The following is a 21,943-nucleotide window of genomic DNA, read 5'->3' as shown; positions in this document are numbered from 1 at the left end:
CTCCTTAGGTCACCTTTGGTCATGGGGTTCATCCTAGCAACAGAAAAGTAACTAATATATGCAACTAATATGAGAATGATAAAATACATAAAGCAAAAGCTTAAAGAATTAAAGAGACAAATAGATAAATCAACAGTAATTATTTGAATAATTTGAAAACTCTAGTATTTAAAAACAGGACAATACTTTGAATAAACAGTTGAAGGAGGAATGGGGGTAGTTGGCTTGTCTGCTTAGCATGCCTGTGGCCCTGGGTTAAATCCTGAACACCCCCTCCCCAAAGGTCAAATGAACTAGAACATCAGGTTGTAGAAGATTTAACACTTTGAACTAAGCAGACGTGCATAGATACAGCCTGGTCTTCAGTGATGGAACTCTGTCCAACCTTTAAATTGTTCTTTTCGGCTGAGAAGTAGAGAAGACTTCTTCTCGTGTCACTTGACCCCAGCATCATTCTGATACCACTGCTAGACAAAGATAACAAGAAAGGAAAATTTAAGATTCATATTACTTAGGAATAGAGTTAAAATCTCAACGAAATATTAGTAAACCAAGTCCAGCAGCGTACGAAAAGGATTATCTTAAGGATGCAAGGTTTGTTCATCCAAGGAGACAACATAACCTATTAAAAAAAAATCCAGTAACAAGATATTTATAAAATAAAACTTGGTGGGACAAGGGTAACCAAGTATTTGTCTAAAGAAATGGAAAAAAAAAAGTTCTATATTTTTGAGACAAGGTCTCACTGTGTATCTTTGGGTGGTCTAGAACTTGTTATGTAGATGAGACTGGCCTCTGGCTGACAGATTTCCCCTGTCTCTGCTTCCTGGATGATAGGCTAAAGGTGTGTACCACCACACCCAGTTAAAAGCCATTTTTTTGGACAAAATTCAGTAGTCTTTCCTAATTAAAAGTATTCAATGAACTGGGAAATGAACTTCCTCCACCTAAGAGGTCATCTTCTTGGATGGAGGTCTACTTTCATTACAGGTTCAACATTTTACTAGAAATTCTAGCCAGTCAAGAAAAAGAAATAACAAAATACTCACTTTGAAAGAAAAACTAAGTGGTGGTGGTGGTGCACTCCTTTAGTCCTGGCACTTAGGAGGCAGAGGCAGTGGAAATACCTGCTGATTTTTCAGAAATTGAGGCCAGCCTGGTCTACAGAGTGAGTGCCAGGACAGCCAGAGCTACACAGTGAAACCCTGTCTAGAAAAACCAACCATCCAATCGACAAACAAAACAATGAAGTAAAGCTAGTTGACTTTAGATTATATATTTTTATATTTATATAGAAAATCTTCAGCAATATTTATATGCATGGAAATAAATACTCCCCAAATTGAAAAATCTTCAACAATAATTATATTAATGGAAGTAAACATCCCCCCAAAATTATTATGACTAATAATTTCAGAAGGTTTGCATACCAGAATGTCATTATTTTAAAAATCACGTTCTCTTTGTTTGTTTGCTTAGAGCATAGGGTTTTGCTATGTAGTGTAGGCTGACCTTGAACGATTGATCCTCCTGCCTCAGCCTTGCCAAATGCTGGGATTACATCGTCATGCCCAAGTATATTTGTATTTCTGTATTGCTAACAATGAACAAATTGAAACTGAAGTTAAGGAAAGAAAATCCATGTTTTTCCATAGCGTCAATGCGAATCAAATGATCTAGGAATAAAAATATCAAACAAAGAAGGGAAAGATGTGTCCTGAAAACTGAAACATTGTTGAAACAAAATAAAGATTCCAATAAGTGGAAATACATGCCAGGTTAGTGGGTGAAAGACTTAAATTGTTAAGGTGGAAATACTCCAGACATTAATTTACATATTCAGTGAAGAATCCATCATAGTTCTACCTGCTGATTTCTCAGAAATTCTTTAAGTTCATATAGAAATAGAAGAGACCCAAAATAAACAATTTTTTTTAAAATATTGAAGACTAATTTTTTTAATTCCAAAATTTAATGCAAATATCCAGCCATTGGAGGGGTGTGATATTGGGTCAGGAGAGACATAGATTAATGAAATGGCCGTGAGAGTCCAGAAGTCAGCATGGTTGATTGTAATCAGGATTAAGAATTCTCAGATCATTCAGCTGAGAAAGAAATCTCTTAATGCTGTTGGGCACAATTAGATCTACACATGTAATAAATTAGCCTGCACTCCTCTGCTTACCGTAGCAGAAATTGAATGGTCCAAAGACCGAAATGTGAGAGCTCAAGCTACATCTCTCAAAAAAAAAAAAAACCCATAGATGTGTGTTTTTCTCTCCTTGCATTAGGCATCATTTACTTTAGTGTGCCATTAAAACAAAAGAAAACATAATTTGAGTTTCATCAAAACTGAAAACTTTTTTCAACTATCAGGATTATAAAATGATACTTATATAATGAGAAAAATGTATTTGACAGATAAGCTATATCCAAAATATAAAAAGAACTTATAATTTGGTAATAAAATGATCAAAATTTCAACTTAAAATGGTCAACAGATTAAACATTTTTCTAAGGAAACAGCATTCCTCATTAGATTAGAGCTATAGTGAGATGTCTTTTCACATTCCTTAGGATGACATTTTTCTCTATTTTTAATTTTTATGTGTATGGGTGTTCAGCTTGTGTGTATCTCTGTGCATCATGTAAATGCAGTGCCTTCTTTCAGAAGAAGGCATTGGATTCCCTGGATTAGAGTTATAATTGGTTGTGAGCCGCCATGCAAATGCTGGGAATTGAACCCAGGTCTTCTGAGAAAGCAGCCAATGCTCTTAACTCTTGAGCCATCTCTCCAGCCCCAAATGACTACAGTTTTGTTTTGTGTTTAAAGACAAGTGTTGCTGAGCATGTGGAGAAATTGGAACCCTTGTATAGCTGGTAGGATTACAAAATGGTACAGCTACTTTGAAAAGTAAAGGCCAGGCCGGGCAGTGGTAGCGCACGCCTTTAATCCCATCACTCAGGAGACAGAGCCAAGTGGATCTCTGTGAGTTCAAGGCCAGCCTGGTCTACAGAGTGAGGTCCAGGACAGGTACCAAAATTACACAGAGAAACCCTGTCTCGGAAAAAGAAAAAAAAGAAAAAAAAAAAAAGAAAATGAAAGGCCAGGCATGGTGACATACACTTAGAATCCTATCACTTAGGAGGCAGAGGCAAGAAGATTGGCAAGTGAGCTAGGAGCTTAAGGTAAGAACCTGTTTCAAGAAATCAACCCCCCAAAATTATCCATTCCTCAAAATAGTGCACACCACGTGAGTCATCAGTTCTATTTCTAGACTTACACTCAAGAGAATTGAAAATATGTTCAATGTAATTATTGTTTGGATTAGTAGAAATGGCCCAATGTCTGTCAGCAGACAAATGGGCAAGCAAGTTGTAAAATGTAGTTTATTATATAAAATAGTAGGCATTGATTTATGATGAACCCTGAAAATACTGGTGTGTGGAGAGAAGCCACACACAAGAGAACATGTTTGTTGTTAGGAGCTTCTGAATGGGGATTGTGGATGTCTGCTTGGCATACATGATTTTCTATTGTTGATAAGAATGTTCTAGAATTAAGATAGTGGTGATGATTGTACAACCGTTTAATGAATCCACCAAGTTAATAGGGTGAAATCCGTCATATATAACGAATGTTTTCATAAAAAAAAATGTTATCAGGGCTGGAAAAGATGGCTCAGTGGTTGAAAGTACTGGCTGCTCTTCTGGAGGACCCAGGTTCAATTCCCAGCACCCACATGGCAGCTCACAACTGTTTGTCATTCCAATTGCAGGGGATCTGACACCCTCACGCAGATAATACATGTAGGCAGAACATCAATGCACATAAAATAAAAATAAATAAATAATTAAAAGAAATAACTGTCAGCTGGACTTGGTGGTACATTCCTTTAATCCCAGGATTCAGGAGGCAGAGGCGGGCGGATCTCCATGACTTTGAAGCAGACTTGGTCTACAAAGTGAGTTCCAGGGCAGCCAGGGCTGTTACACAGAGAAACCCTGTCTCGAAAAACCAAACCAAAACAAACTAAGATGTCATCAGTATAAGTGATGTTTATGGTCATGGCATTGCTATGAACAGTCTATCTAGAGTGACTTGAAAGATACTTGTACAGATACACTTAGTAGGAGTGTATATTCATTATTTTAAATTTCCTGGTTTGGTTTTGAGATAAATTCTCACCATATAGTCCATGCTACCCTCAAACTTGAGATCCTCCTGCTTCATCTTCTAGTGTGCTGAAGTTCAGCCATGCATTGGCACACCTGTATATATATTTAACATATAAATTAAAATAACTATTTTCTCCTGTGGGATTACTTTCTTGCTTCTAATAGTTTTTTTTTTTTTTTTTTTTTTTTTGAGGCAGGCTCTCACTGTGTAGCTCTGGCTGCCCTAGATCACACTACATAGACCAGTCTGGCCTGAACTTAACAGACATCTTCCTGCCTCTGCCTTACAAGTGCTGGGATTAAAGATATGAACCACCCTGGCTTTTTTTCTAAAATTTTTAAAAGTTAGATTTATTGTAACCTAAGAATATATAGAGTAAATTATTTTACCAGTAAATTGTTTTATCAATCTCATTTAAACCTGTACTTTAGGGAATGGCAAGGTATCTCAGAGGTTAAAAATGCTTGACACAGACTTGACTCCCTGGTGGGAAGAGACAGCCGACAGCTGTAAGGTGTCCTCTGGCCTTCACACCTGTCCTGTGCCCCCCTACACACACAAATAAATAAGTGAAGCTATAAAATAAACTTGTACTTCAAAGTACAGTGGTGATGGACATTTAGAAAGGGAAGTTGTTCATACTGATTTTCTGTTTACTTAATATAATTGCAAATACCAAAAATTGTCTTGAGCATTGGAATAGGTTTTTAAAATACAATGGTATACTACTATTTGAGCTTTTTCATGGTAATTTCTAGTATATGTGTAATTTGTAATATGTTGGTAAATATCTGTAGAGGGTTGGAGGTAGTTTTATATGTATAAATAACTGCATATCATTTTATCCGGGGTTTTTTTCCCCCCAGGTCAAGCAAATAAAGTAGCCAAAGAAGCCGCCAACCGATGGACTGGTAGGTTCTGCAGTGGCACCAGTGGGTGGTAACCAAGGCTCCACGGTGATGGACAGTTCAGTGCTCACACAGCTTCCGAATCATCTTTACGAAAGTGCATTTCTCCGAAGCCAGGAGTAGCTCCCAGTCTAACTTTTCCTAAGCCAGGTTCTGATCACTGAACTCACATATCTAAGGGTGTGCTTGAAGCTCCATGTAGTTGTGCTTCTCTTTGGTACTGGGGATTGAACACAAGGCTTCACACATGCCAGGAGAGTGCCCTCCCGGTGATAAGTATCTGCAGCCTGCAGTTTCCTGTATTCGGGCTTATAATCCCTTTGGGCGTCCACGGTCTCCTGCAGGATGTCTTCTCGAGACAAGAACAGCTAAGGTGCTTTGAGGGCTGTCTGCTGCTCTCCTGTAGTGAGGGTGGTGTGTTCTCTCTCCCCTTACCCTGTGGGAGTTTCAAGGTAGATGTGATCCTTGTTCCTCAGGTTGAAGCGGAGCCAAGCGCGTTGCGCTACCGCAATTAGGCCTGGCTTTGCGATTCTTCTCCGTGAGCCTGCTTTCTTTTTCCGATCTACACCACAAAGATAGTCTAAGAAGTGTGAGTTAGTGGGGCACTGTGGCACCAGGTGTGCTGGCACAGGCCTACAAGCTTAGCATTTGGGAGGCTGCGGCAGGGGACCATGCGTGAGGTCAGCTTGGGGTGCTTTGTGAGATTGCATCCTGTGCCAAGCCGGCTCTCTCACAATGCATTATGTATGTCCTAAGTTTAGGAACAAGCTAGTAATGGTTGTTGTGATTTCTATGCAAGTATGATTAATAATACTAAACCTGCCAGAGAATAGCTCTGAGGTTTCCCAGTCGTTAGTAATAAAATGGTGGTGACTGAGTTTCTCCACCTCGTGAGAGGCTGACCCCTCCCGGTGTTTGTCTGCTCCCCTGGGAGGAGGTATGTGTAGGGCTGAAGCCGAGTGGGGAGAACTTAGGGGACTGTGGAGTCTCGGGTTAGCCTCTGGGAGAGCAGGCATGTGTGTTAGGCTTCCTGCCGCTGGGCCAGGCCTACATTTCACAGAAAACTTAAACCTCATTTTCCCCTAATCCATTTTACAATAAAATAAGTAGAAAATATTAATGAAATTCCCCTTGGGCTCCTATAAAACTGTTATTTATTTATTTCATTTATTATAATTTGTTTCCTAAACAAAATACTGCTTTAATAGAGAAAACGAGAGAAAAGAGCAGACACTGTGTCAGTGAAGGATAAGAAAGTGAGAAATACAGGGGGAGGTGTGGTAACACGTGTCTGGAGTCCCACCACTCAGGAGCTGGAGGCAGGAAAAGAGTTGAAGGCCAGTCTTGGCGAGGTAGAGTTTAAGACTAACCTAGGCCACATCAGACCTTATCTCCCCCAAGCGCTAACAGTAACAGTGATAACAAATGTGATATTATATAGGTTTGAGAAGTACAAGATTCTGAGTGTGAAAATGAAGCAAGTGTCCGTATGGACTGAAGATAAGGTGGTCGGGGGCCGAGATGAGTCGGGGAGTAAAGCCACCAAACCGAGGACCTAAGTTAGATGCACGTGGGGAGGTGAGGCCTGACTCTGACCTCACCCGTGCTCCGTGACACACACCTGCTCGGCCTCCCGCCACCACAACGCGTTCATGATTTCCCTCCAGTCGTTGGCAGGGAAGCTACACGTGAGCAGTAGGAACAACAGGATGTGGGGCAGAAGGAAGCCACTGTGAGTGCCTCTGAGTCTGCTCCGTGACCCTTTGACCCTCTCTGAGCTTGTTCCTCCTCGGTTCTCTGGGAGTAATGCCTGCCTCACGCTTTGAGGGGACTAAATAGGAGTCTGAAAGCTCTTCAGCATGGTATTTTAGACATTTACACCCCTTTCTCTGGCTCCCCAGTTCACTGTAAATTCTGGTTGTTAAGTAAGCAACTATAAGTTGTTTTCCAATTCATCATAAACTTCCAAAATTATCATAGAAAAACTGTTGTAAGAAATTTTTCTCCCTTTGTGGTTAGCTGCAAAACAAAACAAAAAACAAAAAATCCTGAGAGTTCGAAAAGCCCGTGGAAGGGTTGTTTTTATGATAACAGAATTAGCTGTTCAGAACTGTCTTTCCTGGACTCGGCATGTAGCTCAGTTAGCAGGCTGCTTAGCATGCACAAAGTAGGGTTGATTCTCAGCACCAAATCAAACTGCATGGCAGTGAATAGTCCAACCTCAGCATCTGAGATAGAGGCAGAAGGGACAGAAATTCAAGGCCATCTTATACCATACATCCCTTCCCAGTCAACCTGGGCTAATGAGACTCTACTTGGAAAATATTCCCACTTAAGGCTCCAGCTAGCTCTTTTCACATAAGCATGTGTTAAAAAAAAATGAAGATAGATAAAGTGAGTTACACCTCAGAAAACCTCCCTGGGTTCAAAACAATAAAAAAGACCAGGGTTATTTATAGCAAAAAAAAAAAAAAAAAATAGATGTTAGCTAAAGTCTGGTTTATTTTTACCTAACAATGTCCTTGAAATGTTTCTAGAACCATGAATCTCCAGATTGGAGAGATGGCTCAGTAGTTAAGAGTACTGCTCTTGTAGAAGACCCAGGTTTAGTTCCCAGCACTTGCGTGGAGGCTCAGGACCCCTGTGATGCCAGTTCCAAAGTATCCAGCACACTTGCCTGCCTCCAAAGGCTCCTGCATGCATGTGGTCTAAATAAATTCATGCAGGCACATGCACATACACATAAAAATAAATACATTTTGGTTTTTTTAATTTTGTTTTTTAGACAGTTTCTCTGTATAGCCCTGGCTGTCCTAGAACTCACTCTGAGACCAGGCTGGCCTTGAACTCAGAGATCTGCCTGTCTCTGCCTCCTGAGTGCTGGGATTAAAGATGTCCACCACCACCACCACCTGGCTGAAAATGGTTTTTCAAAAATACAATATAATCTGATTATGCTCTCCCCAACAACTCCTCTCAGGTCCTCCTTATTTCCCCACCCACCCAAATCCACTCTTTCTTCCTCTCTCTCATTAGGATACATAGAGGTATCTAGAAAATAATAATAAAACAAAATTAAGTAAAATAGATCAGAACAGGACAAAACAGACAAGCAGTAGAAGAGCCAAAGAAAATGTTCAAACACAAAGACAGACACATTTGCATACACAGAAATCCCACAAAAACAAAACCTGAAACCAAAATATGTAACATTTTTAAAAAGAATAGCTGTTATTTAATAGGTCAACATTTTAGTTTATAGAATGAGAGATTGCAGCCACATGGTGGTGGCTCACACCTTTGATCCCAGCACTCAGGAGGCAGAGGCAGGATGATCTTTGAGTTCAAGGACAGCTTGGTCTACAAAATAAGTTCCGGGACAGCCAGGGCTACACAGAGTAACCCTGTCTTGAAAAAGGCAACAGCAACAACAAGAAAAAAAAAGAGTTTTAAATATAGATGAACTCTATCTTATTAATGTTTTGTGATACTTTACATCTTACTTAACAAATTACATCCTAATACATTCAGGTAGTAGGGACTTAGTGACTTAGTTTCTGTGCTAGGAACCAAAAGGCATCTTAGTGCATGAGGTGGAGACTTCACTGCAAAAACTCTTCTGTTGCTGTTTAGTGTAAAAGCATATGAACCACCAGGAATTAATACTGATAGATAAGTCTTAAGGTTGTTTCTTTTAAAAGAATAGTCTTGGTTGACTTATAAAATTATGTACAATAGGAAAATTATTTGATAGGGAATGTGTTGTCAGGATTATATATGGCACTGTCTTAAGGCAGATCTCCAATGGCCTGAGGAAGGCTTGGTCAGCATCTTTGAACTGACCCTTAGATATCACAGTACGGTTTTGTTGGTTTTTTTGTTTTCAGTCTTTGGATGTTTTCTTGTCCTTGATGTGAACAGGAAACTCCTCTCTTCAGAGCAGCTGAAAGCCTCCTTGGTGCCCATCTTCTTTCTGACCCAGGTTCACAGTATCTTCTCACAAGCCACCTCTGTTGTGTGTGTCCTTGTTTCCTGGAAGTCTTTCCACATTCATGGAGCCTGTCCTGGAAGGTCTTTTTTCTCTGATACACACATGACTTTAGAATTGTTTGAAAATGCATTAATGATGCTTCTTCCTGTGTCATCTTGAAGGCACATATTCTGCACATTCTGCAGTATCTATACTGCACTAGTACTGGTCTTCTGTCTCACCTCTCTAAGTACTGGGCTATAATTGGCCAGGCTTTCCTGACTGCATACACTGTAAAACTAAACACAAGTCCAGCAGATCCTGGACTGCCTCATGCTGGTGTTTTAACATTCTCACATTATGAAAAGTGAAGATTCGCCGGGCGGTGGTGGCGCACACCTTTAATCCCAGCACTTGGGAGGCAGAGGTAGGCGGATCTTTGTGAATTCAAGGCCAGCCTGGACTACAGAGTGAGTTCCAGGAAAGGCGCAAAGCTACACAGAGAAACCCTGTCTCGAAAAACCAAAAAAAAAAAAAAAAAAAAAAAAAAAAAGAAAGAAAGAAAAAAGAAAAGAAAAGTGAAGATTCATTTTAGATTGTTATAAAGAATAATTTTATTTAAATATCTGTTGGCATTCTAGAACTCATTCATAGAAAAACAGTGACATTTTGTTAACACTATTCTTTTTTTAAAAAAATATAAATATTAAAACATATTAAAGCATATATATACCAGACTCAAAGCCCATCCAACAATGCCCTTTTCTCCAGCTGGGGTCCAGTACTGTCTGCCTCTTGAGTTAGTAGTATTCGCTCTAGAAAGAAAGTTGAATTCCAAAATTTTTATTTATTTAATACTTAGAATCATCCTTCCACAGAACTAGTCTATTAAGGGAAGCTAAATGCATATATTGATTTGAAGGAAGGCAGAATATATGTGTGTATATATATTACAGAGTAGTTTCAACAAGAGATAGGACTATTGTCGATAATCTGAAGGCCTGGGTCGAGTTTGCCTCAAGGCCACTGCCTGCCTTGCACATGGCTGCCTCTTACTTCCTGTCATCTTTCTTCACCAGCTGCTGACCTCTCTCATTATATCTAAATTATAAAGATAACCATCAAATTTGGTTATAGTCTACCTTAATGACCTCATTTTAACTCAATCATCTTTAAAGTTTCTGTCTCTAGAACATTCTAAGGTAGTGTGGCTGGTGGCTAGAAGGGGTAATGACATGATACAGCCCTGGCACTTAGGAGGAACTTGTTTTAATCTTTTACTCATTTTTACCACGAGTAAAGTGTCCTCTTAACAGACTTGGACATCTCAGGCCATTGTTCTTGTGTTTGTGGAAAGCATTTTAATTATAAATTATATAATAGATGAGACTTATATAGACCATCATTCTTAACCCAGGGGCAGCTCTGCCTCTCCATGTGGTATTGTCCTGCCTTCTTGCTGCCAATCACTGATGCTTGAGTGGGCCTTGACCTCCTTGTTGTTACTACACTGGGATGAAAAGCCTTCTCTGGAAATCTTCGTATACAATTTGGGGTTCCTTTTTGGGATAAATTCCTTTAAGGAGGTGCATTCTCTTCAGTGGTAGAATACAGATTCCCCGTCGGGACACCAAAGACACATCTGTTTCTGTGTCAGTTTAAAGAGAACATTTTCCCGCCCTCTCGCCCAGTCCCTCAGGCTGTCCTGATTATCTGGAAGCCATTACTGGAGGGGAAGGACAAAGGTCTGGTGAGAAAGTGCTCCCTCTGGGAGCAAGAGCAGCTGGGATTGCTGAGGAGTGGAGCCTGGCCTCTGGTAGGAATGTGGCAAGACTCAAGGAAACTGCTGTCTGCGTTACTCCCTTTTGGCATCCTTAAGTAGCAAACCGCTTCGTATTTTAATAGAGTCGAGAGTGATGGAAGCACTGTGATAATAATTAGATTAAGATGCTTTATGATTGTGTTTTTAATTCTCAAAAACATCTTTAATCTTTTTTTATAGATAACATATTTGCAATAAAATCCTGGGCCAAAAGAAAATTTGGGTTTGAAGAAAATAAAATTGATAAGAACTTTGGAATTCCAGAAGACTTTGACTACATAGACTAAAATGTTTGGGAGAAAGGATTTGTGTGCTTATGAATCGTCAAATCTTAAACATTCTCTAACTATTGGTACCAAATTTTCATTTGTCTGTTAACCGTTTATCGTTTTACAATTTTAAATAAAGTATAAAATAAGAATGTTCTTCGCCCCTTTTTGGTAACCTTATTCCACATTGTGCTCGTTAAAGTGTCGTTAAAGCAGGCAATGCAAGCAAAGCCACCACCAGTCAAGTCGCTGTGCAGCTTTCTTAGCAAAGCCATGGCATGATGGAGTTTTTAAGTTGTATTCAGATATTAAATACTGAATGAATTTGAATGCCCTGTTACAAACACACAAGTCCAAATCTCAGTACTCGGTGGAAATGTATGTGATTGACATTCAGTCTGCTGTATCATCTTTGCAAACTGCAAACCAGAAAGTACAGCAAATTGTTGTCCTTCAATCTTCAATCTAGAATTATATTACAATTCCTCCGACACGGAGACTGCGTTGTTCTAATGTTTGGTACCTTTCTGCTGGAAAGAACAAGCCCATGGCCAACTGTCTTGATTTATGTCCTTTCAGAACATGAAATATGTATGTTCCTTAGAGCACACACATAATCATGTGAGTGCCTGCCCCCACCCTAGCTAGAAAGAAAGAAAGGAAGGAGGGAGGGAGAGGGAGAGAGGGAGAGAGGGAGAGAGAGAGAGAGAGAGAGAGAGAGAGAGAGAGAGAGAGAGAGAGAGAGGAGAGAGAGAGAGAGAGAGAGAGAGAGAGAGAGAGAGAGAGAGAGAGAGAGAGAGCGAGAGCGAGAGAGCTCAGCTTAGCCGTTTGGAGTATTTGCAGACACTACAAAATTAAAGACAAAAGCTGGTACAGCAAGGCTCACTACACATACCTTAATATCTTCACACTATCCAACTTTGGTATTCTTTTAAGTAACTTGAGTAAAGTGCTCCATATGTCTGAAATGACCCAGTGGCATCCAGGCCATTTGCTAGTGAATCAGGCCTTTGTATTTTCAGGGGTTGCTCTGGGCCTGCTTGATCCCTTCCTGGCTGTGGGCAGTGCAAATTGGTCCATCTTTGTTTGTTCTTGGGGTCAGTTTATGTTGCCAGGGCAACAGATATTCTCCCTGGATGAAGAATTTGATGTATGAAATAGAAGCACAGAGGTCCCTCATGCATTTAGTTACAGCACTTGGGATACTGAGGCAGAAAGATTGCTGTGAGTTTGAGACCAGCCTGTGCTGCAAAGGAAAAGGGGAAAAAAGCTAAGAAACACCTGATAACACAAATGTGGAAATTCTTTTTTTTTTTTTTAAGATTTTTTTTTTAAGATTTATTTATTTATTATGTATACAGCATGTATGACTGTAGGCCAGAAGAGGGCACCAGATCTCATTATAGATGGTTGTGAGCCACCATGTGGTTGCTGGGAATTGAACTCAGGACCTCTGGAAGAGCAGTCAGTGCTCTTAACCTCTGAGCCATCTCTCCAGCCCAATTCTTAAGAGTTTTCAGACATAACTTACTATTTATTGCTTCCTTGTTTAGAAAAAGTGTGTGTGTGTGTGTGTGTGTGTGTGTGTGTGTGTGTGTGTGTGTGTGAGAGAGAGAGAGAGAGAGAGAGAGAGAGAAAAGATGCCTTTCCCCCTAATTCTTGAGGTGCTGTTGTGTAAACAGGTAACTCTGGATTTGGATCTTCAGGAGGATGGTAGAGAATGAGTGCGCTGGGTGTGTTCATGGACTAACCTGGAATTACAGCACTCTCCTGAGTCAACAATGTGCTGGCAGATATTTAATAGATGATTCTAGAAGGAGAGCAGGCTGCTGACACGTAGTGTAGGTAAGTTCTTCCTGCCAACGTGATGATGGTACGGGAAGAGGTAAGGTCCCTACCGAAGAGCATGCTCTCATGTAGTAGTCTTTTCCTTTTTGGAAGTTTTAAAATTTTCCAGAAACTCCAGGTGACTCTCCCGTGTCTGCCTCCCATCTTGCCACCGACTGCTGGGTTCCAGCTGCGTGCCGCCATAGCCAGCTCCTTTGTGTGTTTGTTTAAGGTGAATTCTGGGCAAGCACTTCTGCCTGCTAAGCCTTCTCACCAGCCATTTGGAGGGTGGGTTGTTTTTTTTTTTTGTTGTTGTTGTCGTTTTATTTGTTTATTTGTTTTATTTTTCTGAGACAGATTCTTACACAGCCCAGCTGGCCTCAGTTTATGTAGCTGAGGAGGACCTTGAACAGTTGGTCCTCTTGCCTCAGCCTCATAAATGCTGAGACCACAGGCATGTGCCTCATTTCCGACTCATGTGATATTTCCACCCTTCAGGTGCAATAGATACACATAATCTAAAGAGCAGAAGAAGTAATACAATGTAGGAAAGTATTTAGGAAGTGATTGATTTTTAGTTTTGATTACCCTTTCTTTCATAAACACAATGAAGTCTGTTACAGATTTTATACCTGGTCTTCATGATGGCTGCTCTGTGAGAACAGCTGGCTTGTCTCCCACAGTTCCGTTCACTGCATTGTTCAGGTGGAAGAATGCTTTTGACTTCACTGTTGTGTGGAACTGGAAATACTGGTATGAAAATGGGACCATTGGTTCAGGCAGTCTCTAGGTAATTTGATAGTCTTAGGCTACTTTTGTTGTTGAACTGAAGATCTATGAGGCACAAGTTGAGTTGATCTGGAATAATATTACAAGTGACCTAGGACCTAGCCCAATCATGCAACATTTGGGAATCTCGGTATCTTCGATGAGGCCTGAAGTTTTAAGGCACCAGGGAGCTGATATCCACCTGACCATTCTCCTTCATGTGTTATCTTTTACATCTCTCAAGTCATATCTGCTCCAATTTTAAGAGATTCTGAAAGGAAAAGAATTGTACATTATCCTGACCAGTCCTCATCATTGTTGCCGCTTACATCACATCACTGAAAGGGCCTTCTGAAACTGGACAAGGGTCAAGGCACTCTGTGCTAAATGAAGCGTATCTGAGTTCTCTGATGCTTGCCATGCTGTGGTCTGAAAGAAGTGTAAGTTCTTGGTCTGCCTCAGGTAGATGCTGTTCCCTTAACTCTTATCAAATATATCTTTAAGAAACTAGAAAATGAATACAACAAGCCGCACACGGGTGCTTCTTAGCACAGTTGTGGGAACGATGGCTGAGCTAAGTAAGTGTCTAATGTGAGCTGGTATGGTATCATGTGTGAAATCTGTTGAAGTATGACAGACGGTAGAGCCCTGCCCAGAACAATGCAGACACCCTTCGGAGATCCACTTCTAGACATTTCTATGCCAGAAGGAAATGATCTACTGAGTGGGCTGGTGCATAATATGCTTACCCAAGAACAGCTTCTAAAAAATGAGAAAGGTGTGAGAGACGGAGGTCAGGTGAGGTGCTGTGTTCTTCCAAGGCACTAGAGGTGGAATTTCAGGATTAACTCACTTAGTAAACTGTCGCCCTGAAAGGTAAATTCAGAGTCCTTTTTTTTACTGTCTTTTATTTACTTTTCAGTTATGAGTAAGAATGTGAAATGGAGGCTTTAAGCAGCTTATAAAGCCAAAATAGTTGCTGCTGTTTGACCCCTTGCAGAAAAAGTTTGCTTATTTCCAAAAAAGTCAAAACCTGGCAGCATGTAGACGAAATGTGATCTACAAAATGGTTTTTATTTTATCCAACAGTACTGTGTGTGTGTGTGTGTGTGTGTGTGTGTGTGTGTGTGTGTGTGTGTGTGTGTGTGTGTGTGTGTTTAGCACCAGAAGTCAATATCGGGTATATTTCTCTATCCCTATCTCCCTATCTGCCTTGTTTTTTGAGACAGGGTTTCTTCACTGAACTTGGAGCTCACTGTTTCAGCTATTGTTGGCTTATAACACCCCCACACCCCCACCCCCGCCACCCCCATATCCACCTGTCTCTGCCTCATAGTGCTGAGGTTACAGATGCCTGCTGGGGATCTGAACTCAGGTCCAAAGGCATGCAGAGCAAGTACTCTAACCTCAGCCCTATTTTAAATTTAAATTAGTCACTAACATATTCAGGCTATATAGTATCTCATTAAAATTGAGATTTTCAGCTTCTTTGGAAATCAAATGATTTAACAAGCCTATTGGCAACAAATCAGGAGAGGCGAATGGAACTAACTCCAAGACTGTAAAGTAGTGAGTGCATTCTCCAGAGGATCACCAACATGGAACACTCCCCTGACCACAGTTCATTCTCCCCTAAGTCCAAGGGACAAACTGACTTGAAATTGAGCGTTAGTTTCAAGACCAGAAAGAACTCTTGTTGACAGTCTGCATTAAATTTGTAAATTAGCTGGAAAGAGAGCAACTTATCCAAGAGAAAAGGATGTTTTTCTATTTCTTCAAGTAGTCCGTGTTCTACCAGTAATTTTGTCATTTTCCTTGTGTATTTTATGTTACTTAAATGTACTTGGGGTATTTTATGTAGCACAAATCCTAATTGGTCTTAAAAATAAAAACCCAGAGCCAGATATCAGGGTGAAAGCTGAAAATCAGAGAAGCAGAGCAGCCAGCCTGAATGAGAGCTCCTATCTCTTCCTGCCTTATATTCCTTTCTCCATTCAGCCTAATCATCTCAACCTCCCTAGTGCTGGGATTAAAGGTGTGCGCCACCACTGCCTGGCCTCTATGGCTAACTAGTGGCTGGCTTTGCCCTCTGATCATCAGGCAAGCTTTATTTGTTAGATCATACACAAAATATCACCACAATTTTAATTTTCTGTTTCCTTCTACAAGGAGTTTTCTCTTGCATTTTATCTTTTATCTGGCATTACTCACATACCTAACGGTGACTGTTTTTGCATATTAATCTAATTTTGTTAATTTGTGTGGTGGTAAGGATTGAACCTGGGGGCTAGGCAGTGCTCTGGCACCAAGCTCCACCTCAAGCCCCTGTGTGGAAGTTTGTGCCTGCTGTGCTAGTCTGCTATCTAGTGCTGTATCTCAACAACACTCTGGGTAATTTGTAAAGCAGAGAGTTTTATTTAGCTCATGGATCTACAGGCTGGAAGAAGCACAGTGCCAGCATCTTCTTGGCATCTGGTGAGGCCTTCTTGCTCCGTAGAGAGAGAGGAGGGAATTCAGATGACAGTTTGATGCTACGTCCATTGAGTAAACTGCGATGAGCTCCCAACAATGGGTTCTTGGCCAGTTTTGCTGTACCGGACGTGCATTTCTTCCTGTGGAATGGGCCTTAAATCCAAATGGAAAGCGATGGCCTCTCCCATGGCGTCTGCGCCATGATTGCACCGATGGACGCAGAGTTACCAAGGTTGTCAGCTCACAGGATTCACAGCTGGGTAAGACTGTCAGTGGCTTTCCTTCCTCAGCAGCCTGCATAGCACCTTCGATCCAGGACTGTCTATCCAAGGCCGTGAAGGCTAGCCAGCTGGGAGAAGCTTCCTGGTCAGTATCAGCTTGACTTCTTCATGTCCTATAACCATAGAAGAACATTTCTCAATGTTTCTTGTTTGTTTATGTTTTGAGTATTTTTAGACAGAATGGTTATTGAATTTGTCAAAGGTTTTTTTTTCTCCTGCATCTCTGTTCAGGAAATATGATGTTGTTAAATCCCCTGAGGTAAAGCAATATTAATATGTTTCTTACTGTGCAGCCATCCGTATTTTACACAAAGTCTTCTTGGTTGCAGAGAACTGTTTTCTCAATATGATGCTGGGCACATTTACAGTGTTCTTATGAAATATCTTTTATAAATTTAGTACCATGTTATACTTACTTCCTAAAAGATATTTGGACATTTTATCATCTCATGTGTTCCCAGACAGTTTATACAATATTGGGAACATTTTGTCTTTGAAATAGTCAACTGTAATTCCAAAATAACAAAAACAAAAGTTAGGTCACTCCATGTGTATTGCTAATACTGTTTGTCTTCCATTTAGAACATGCTAGACATCTTCAAATGTGAGCCCACAGTTTAATTTACTTATTTACTTGCTCCCTAGTGTGTCATTATGAAGATGTACTGTGATTTGCTGAGTCAAGATTAGTGGACATTTGGATTTCATGGTATTTCAGACTACATTGAAAGAACCTTTCTAAACATATCTCTTGGCACATTTGTGGGAGTTCTGAGGATGAATTCCTTGACCAAAAAAAGTTCCTATTCATGAAGAATTAATCTTCTAAAAAGAGCATGAGAAGGACAAGGCAGAGCTGAATTCTATAGAAAAGAAGTGGAAAGGCTATGACTCTGAGGCCTTGAACATCTCCACAGAAAAACCATCTCCAAGTAGTTTAAATAACTTTTTTGTTTAAAAGGTTTGTTTAAAATCAGCTGGGAATCTTTTATCAAAACAGACTTGTGAACAATATTGTGCTTTAGTTAGATTTCATTAGTTGAGAAGTAAATTTGTAACATTCCTTGGCCATTAGGCTGAAGATTGGCACTCAGGGTCACATCCTAAGTCTTTTCTGAACACACTCTAAAACACACCTCTTCCTGCGGCTCATGCAGACAGGCTGAGGACTCTAAACTATACCTCTTCCCACGTGGAAACTGAGGCTCATGCAGAGAGGCTGAGTTGGTTTGCAAGCCTGGACTTGGAAGGCATCGTGTTTCTCATAACATTTTGAAAAGGAACTATGGGAACTTTTAAGTCATTTAAATTGCACAGATGTACATTTTTTCAGTGTAGTTGTGGTTGTTAGCGTGTTCAGGTAGCCTGCCTTTGGCCTGTGTTTGTTTCCCATGCTGGGCGAACTCTAGAGACCCACATCTGCCTGTTTCCCCCTAGCTTGGTGAGTTTCCATTAAAACTATTTGTTTTATTTAATTCTTAGGTCAACTGGAACAAATATTTCCCCTTTACAAATACTCCAGTAAAGTCATCTACATGGATTGAAATGGCTCATGTTCATTTGTTTCTTTTAGCAGACAAAAAAAAGCATATTTTATAGCAGTGTTTTCTTTAATGGATCTAGAAGAGTAGCTTCCTTTTTGGAACTGTGTCAACATTTCGTGTAGTACGACTTCAGGGAATGCAGTATCTAGATATCACAGTTTTTTTTTTTTTTTGCTTAACCATGACCAAGTGTCCAAAGAGGTACTTCAGCTTTTACAACAGATGGCCATCCGCAGTGACAGCTACAGTCCACTGCAGTGTTAACTGTATGATGAGATCATTCTCGGAATAAGGCTGGAATGTTGGCACCACATATAATCTGAAGAGAAAGATGGCTTTCTCGGTATTCAACAGAAGCTCCCCGAGGGCATGTTCGTTTCCACCTCTTCATCCTTGGAGGATGAAGGAACACCTCCCCCAGTATTTGACATGAAAGAACTACGTGATAATCTCCAGCCTCAAATGGCCTCACCACTGCCTATCAGCGCTTTTATTGTAGATTATAATTGGCCCGATTCCAGGAGACTGTAAGGCAGCTGTTACTTTTCAGGCCGCTTCCCCCTCAGTCCCCACAACTGTGTCAAATGTTTACCCCTCCGTCCCCCTCCTTACCCACACTTGCCTTGATTTTCTCTGTTAGGATTTTTGCTGCTGCTTTAATGGGAGCCCTTCCTGCACCTGAACGTCCCACTGTCCTTGCCACAGTCATTTTCCTATTCAGGCAAACGCCGCAGTTGCCAGTGACATACCCACTGTGTGCCGGGGGGATGCTTCACGTCGGTCCCCTTCCCACTGCCTGACTCCCGTGTTGCCTGGTTTTTCCTGACACATCTCCACAGTGTTGCACTCAACTCTTTTCCAGATAGGGAAAATGCAACCCCTTAGGGAAAGTGCCCTGTTACTAATCGGTGTAGTTGTTCAGGACATTCCTTGTACACATTATCCACGTGCATTTGATGCTTTTTCTCCACTATTGGAAATGTTTGACATTCATTTAATGGCTCGTCTTTGTTACACATTTCACTAGATGCTGATGACAAAAGGTAAATGAGCAGGTACAACGGCAGTCTGAAGTGTAAAGGGATCTGCTGAGATGGCTCAGTGGCTAGAGGCACCTAGGCCAAGCCCGATGACCTGACTTTGACCCCTAGGACCCACGTGGCTAAGGAAGAGAACCAACTCCTGAAGTTGTCCTCTGACCTCCCTATGTGTACTGTGGCATGCATGTACCCACATATGTGTATACACAACAAATAAATGTCTTTTTTCCAAAGTTTAAAGGATGAAGGAAGCCAGGGAGAGCTTGTTATGGCATTGTTGAGTGAGCAACACTCATAAAGCTAGACCCATCTGTAAGGGTCTGGGTCTCCAGAGACAGCATTAACCTGAGTAAGACCATCTTCGGAAGTTACTGCCTCTTCTGCTCCTAGTACTTGGGACTTACTTAGAAAAACCGTAACCTTTCTTTTTAAATTTCATGTGTATGCTGTATATAATTTCCCCCTTTCTTCACCCTCTCCCATGTCCCCTCTCCTCAAAATTATGTCCTATTTTTTAAAATTGTGTGTTCATGTATACACACACATACATATCCATACACACACATATGTATATATTATATGTAACTCAGGCAAATACAAAATAATATGATTCCCTGGGGTTTTTCAAACACCCTTAGTGTCACTTACTCTTCTTCCCTCTCTCTTCCTCTGTATTGTTCTAGTCCACCCCCTCCCCCGGTGAGAGCCCCTCCATTTTTCCCAGTTTCCCCCTGGAATCACCTCTGCCCCGCCTTTCCCTCCAAAGCCACCATCCTCACATCCTTTAGTCTCTCCTGGATTCTGTGGTTCTCTATGTAGTGTACTCACGTCTGAGGATTCAGAGTGAGGAGCCACAGATAAGAAAACATGGGATGTTTGTCCTTCTGGGTCTGGGTTTCCTCGTATTTACTGGATCCATTGATTTCTCTGAGATTTTCACGAGTTCCTTTTCCTTTACAACTGAATAGTATTCGTGGTGTGTATGTGCCACACTTTCATTACCAGTCGAAGAGCATCTAGTTGTTTCTCTTTCCTAGATGTTGTGAACGGAACCGCAGTGGACACAGCTGAGCAAGTGTCTGTGGAGTCGGATGTTGAGTCCTTTGGGCATATGCCAAGGAGTGGTACAGCTGGGCCATATGGAAGACTTAATTCCAGCTTTTTGAGAATTCACACTGATTTCCAGAGTGGCTCCACCGGTTTGCAGTCCCACCAGAGGGAATGAGAGTTCCCGTTTCCCCACATCCTCACTAGAATTTATTGTAGAAACCACTCCTTTTAAACAAGTATAACAACTTTAAAATAGCAAAACAGACCCACATAAACTAAGTTTATTATTGCTCAAAATTTCTACAAGCCATATGCTATATTTTTAATAAAGGGAAAACAAATATATGCATGGTTATAATTACTAGTCTGCTGGCAAGAAAAAGCTAGTAGGTTGCACAAGAAAATTACCGACAGGGTGTGTGTGTGGGTGGGTGGGGGGGTTGACACTGTTTGAGAGCTAAATTATAATGCAGAAATTCTAGGGATACTTGCATCTTCTGACCCCAGCTCTCCCATGTCCCCATCCTCCGCAGTGTTGAGCAGTTCTATTAGCTCCATCCCTTCCTAGGAAATCATCAGTATGCCAGTTTGTTTTCTGTGCCCTTTGCGGGCAGCCCTTCTGTTGAAACTCACCCCTTTAAGGTCCGCTGCAGTCCAGTCCCCTCTGAGGGGCCCTCTGCGGTAGTGCCCGCTCACAGCGACCTGCCCGAGGCTGTCGTCTGGCAGCAGTCAGACTTTAATGGGCTCTGCGTGTTCCTGTTGGGATGTCTTGTAGCCATTAGGTTTCCAGAGCCTTCATCCTTGTTTTGTCTGCATAGAAGGCCTCCGTGGTCCTGAGTCAGCTGCTTAGGAGGGTGATTGCTGACGTGATGAGAGCTATCATGGAAAACTACACAGTGAGCTGTTGGAATGCTCCCCCACTTCCTGGAAAATGTTCCTCAAGTCTGCAAAATAGTGGAGTTAAGTAAAAGTAGGATTGGGCGAAGTCCCGGCTCTAAATAGGAGTTTGGGTAAATTGCTTAACACCCCAAGGCTTCATGCCCCCTCCCTTTTAAGTGCATGTAAAAAAAACAGTTTCAGAGATGTTGAGAATGTTTGGAGAGTTAAGCAAAAAATGTGGACCCAACAGCTGACACTGTTCTGTAGCACAGAGGCTGTGATCAGCAGAGAGCAGTCATGTTCTCGCCAGAAAATAAATCCCCATTAGTGAACAATACCACGACGGAAGCTTCTGTGTGGGTGTGCTGCCCTTGGGGCGGAACTCCCTCGGGTCCCTCCTTACACCCCTGCCTCCCTCAGCACTCCTTCACTGGGGATTCAGGGCAAGCGGAGTGGGGGTCCAGAAATCGTAGCTTGGAAGTTGTCAACGGTTTCCTTACAGAAAAGTGTTCTTCTACATGCTGCTCACCTTCATAAAATTACTTATGGGCTCTTTTGGCCATATCTGGCCAACGAAACCACCACGTCTAAAATTGTTTCTATGGGAAACTATGTCCCCAGCTCCTAACAACAGACGTAGAAATGAGCTGTTGGAATGCATCTTGTTTGGGGACAGTCTGTAGGTCAGCATTTGTGACTCACTGCCAGTGAAAGGGAAATGGCATTTATTCCACCGTTTCTGAAACCGAGGCACTTAAATTTCTCTGAGGTCATCAAGGATTTAAAGTTATTTAAAACAGTAACCATGTAAACCTATCACATTATGTTGATATCTGGAATCTTACATTCCAGCTATTAACCCAGCAACTAAGATGCACTTATGTGCTCTTTAGACATCTTCAGGATTTACTATTTTTAAGGAAGGCAGAGCAC

The 21,943-nt window shown here is 41.3% G+C and overlaps 1 protein-coding gene and 2 long non-coding RNA genes across 5 annotated transcripts in view; 1 reads left to right on the top strand and 2 right to left on the bottom strand.

The window, feature by feature from the left end:
• Positions 1 to 11,301, top strand: part of Mnd1 (meiotic nuclear divisions 1) — a 68,618-nt gene extending 57,317 nt beyond the window's left edge. For all 3 annotated transcript variants that reach the window (XM_016003804.3, XM_042279208.2, XM_076574318.1), the window contains 2 exons: positions 5,047 to 5,091; positions 11,061 to 11,301. In XM_016003804.3, the coding sequence (XP_015859290.1) occupies positions 5,047 to 5,091; positions 11,061 to 11,167 (152 nt within the window). In that variant the 3' untranslated portion in view covers positions 11,168 to 11,301. The remainder of the gene's footprint in view (positions 1 to 5,046; positions 5,092 to 11,060) is intronic.
• LOC143273881 (uncharacterized) lies at positions 184 to 6,902 on the bottom strand. Its single transcript, XR_013052138.1, has 3 exons — positions 6,710 to 6,902; positions 1,513 to 1,597; positions 184 to 467 (listed from the first exon to the last, which is right to left on the bottom strand). It is a non-coding gene; the product is annotated as an uncharacterized LOC143273881 (long non-coding RNA).
• A 4,835-nt stretch (positions 11,302 to 16,136) lies between the features above and the next one.
• On the bottom strand, positions 16,137 to 21,364 carry LOC121830469 (uncharacterized). The gene is made up of 2 exons (XR_006073683.2): positions 20,765 to 21,364; positions 16,137 to 16,610 (listed from the first exon to the last, which is right to left on the bottom strand). It is a non-coding gene; the product is annotated as an uncharacterized LOC121830469 (long non-coding RNA).
• Between the last annotated feature and the right edge of the window lie 579 nt (positions 21,365 to 21,943).

This window comes from Peromyscus maniculatus, chromosome 6 (genome assembly GCF_049852395.1).
Source record: "Peromyscus maniculatus bairdii isolate BWxNUB_F1_BW_parent chromosome 6, HU_Pman_BW_mat_3.1, whole genome shotgun sequence".
NCBI classification, from domain to species: domain Eukaryota; kingdom Metazoa; phylum Chordata; class Mammalia; order Rodentia; family Cricetidae; genus Peromyscus; species Peromyscus maniculatus.
The sequence above is the reverse complement of the archived record's forward strand: the minus strand, read 5'-3'. Positions and strand labels throughout refer to the sequence as shown.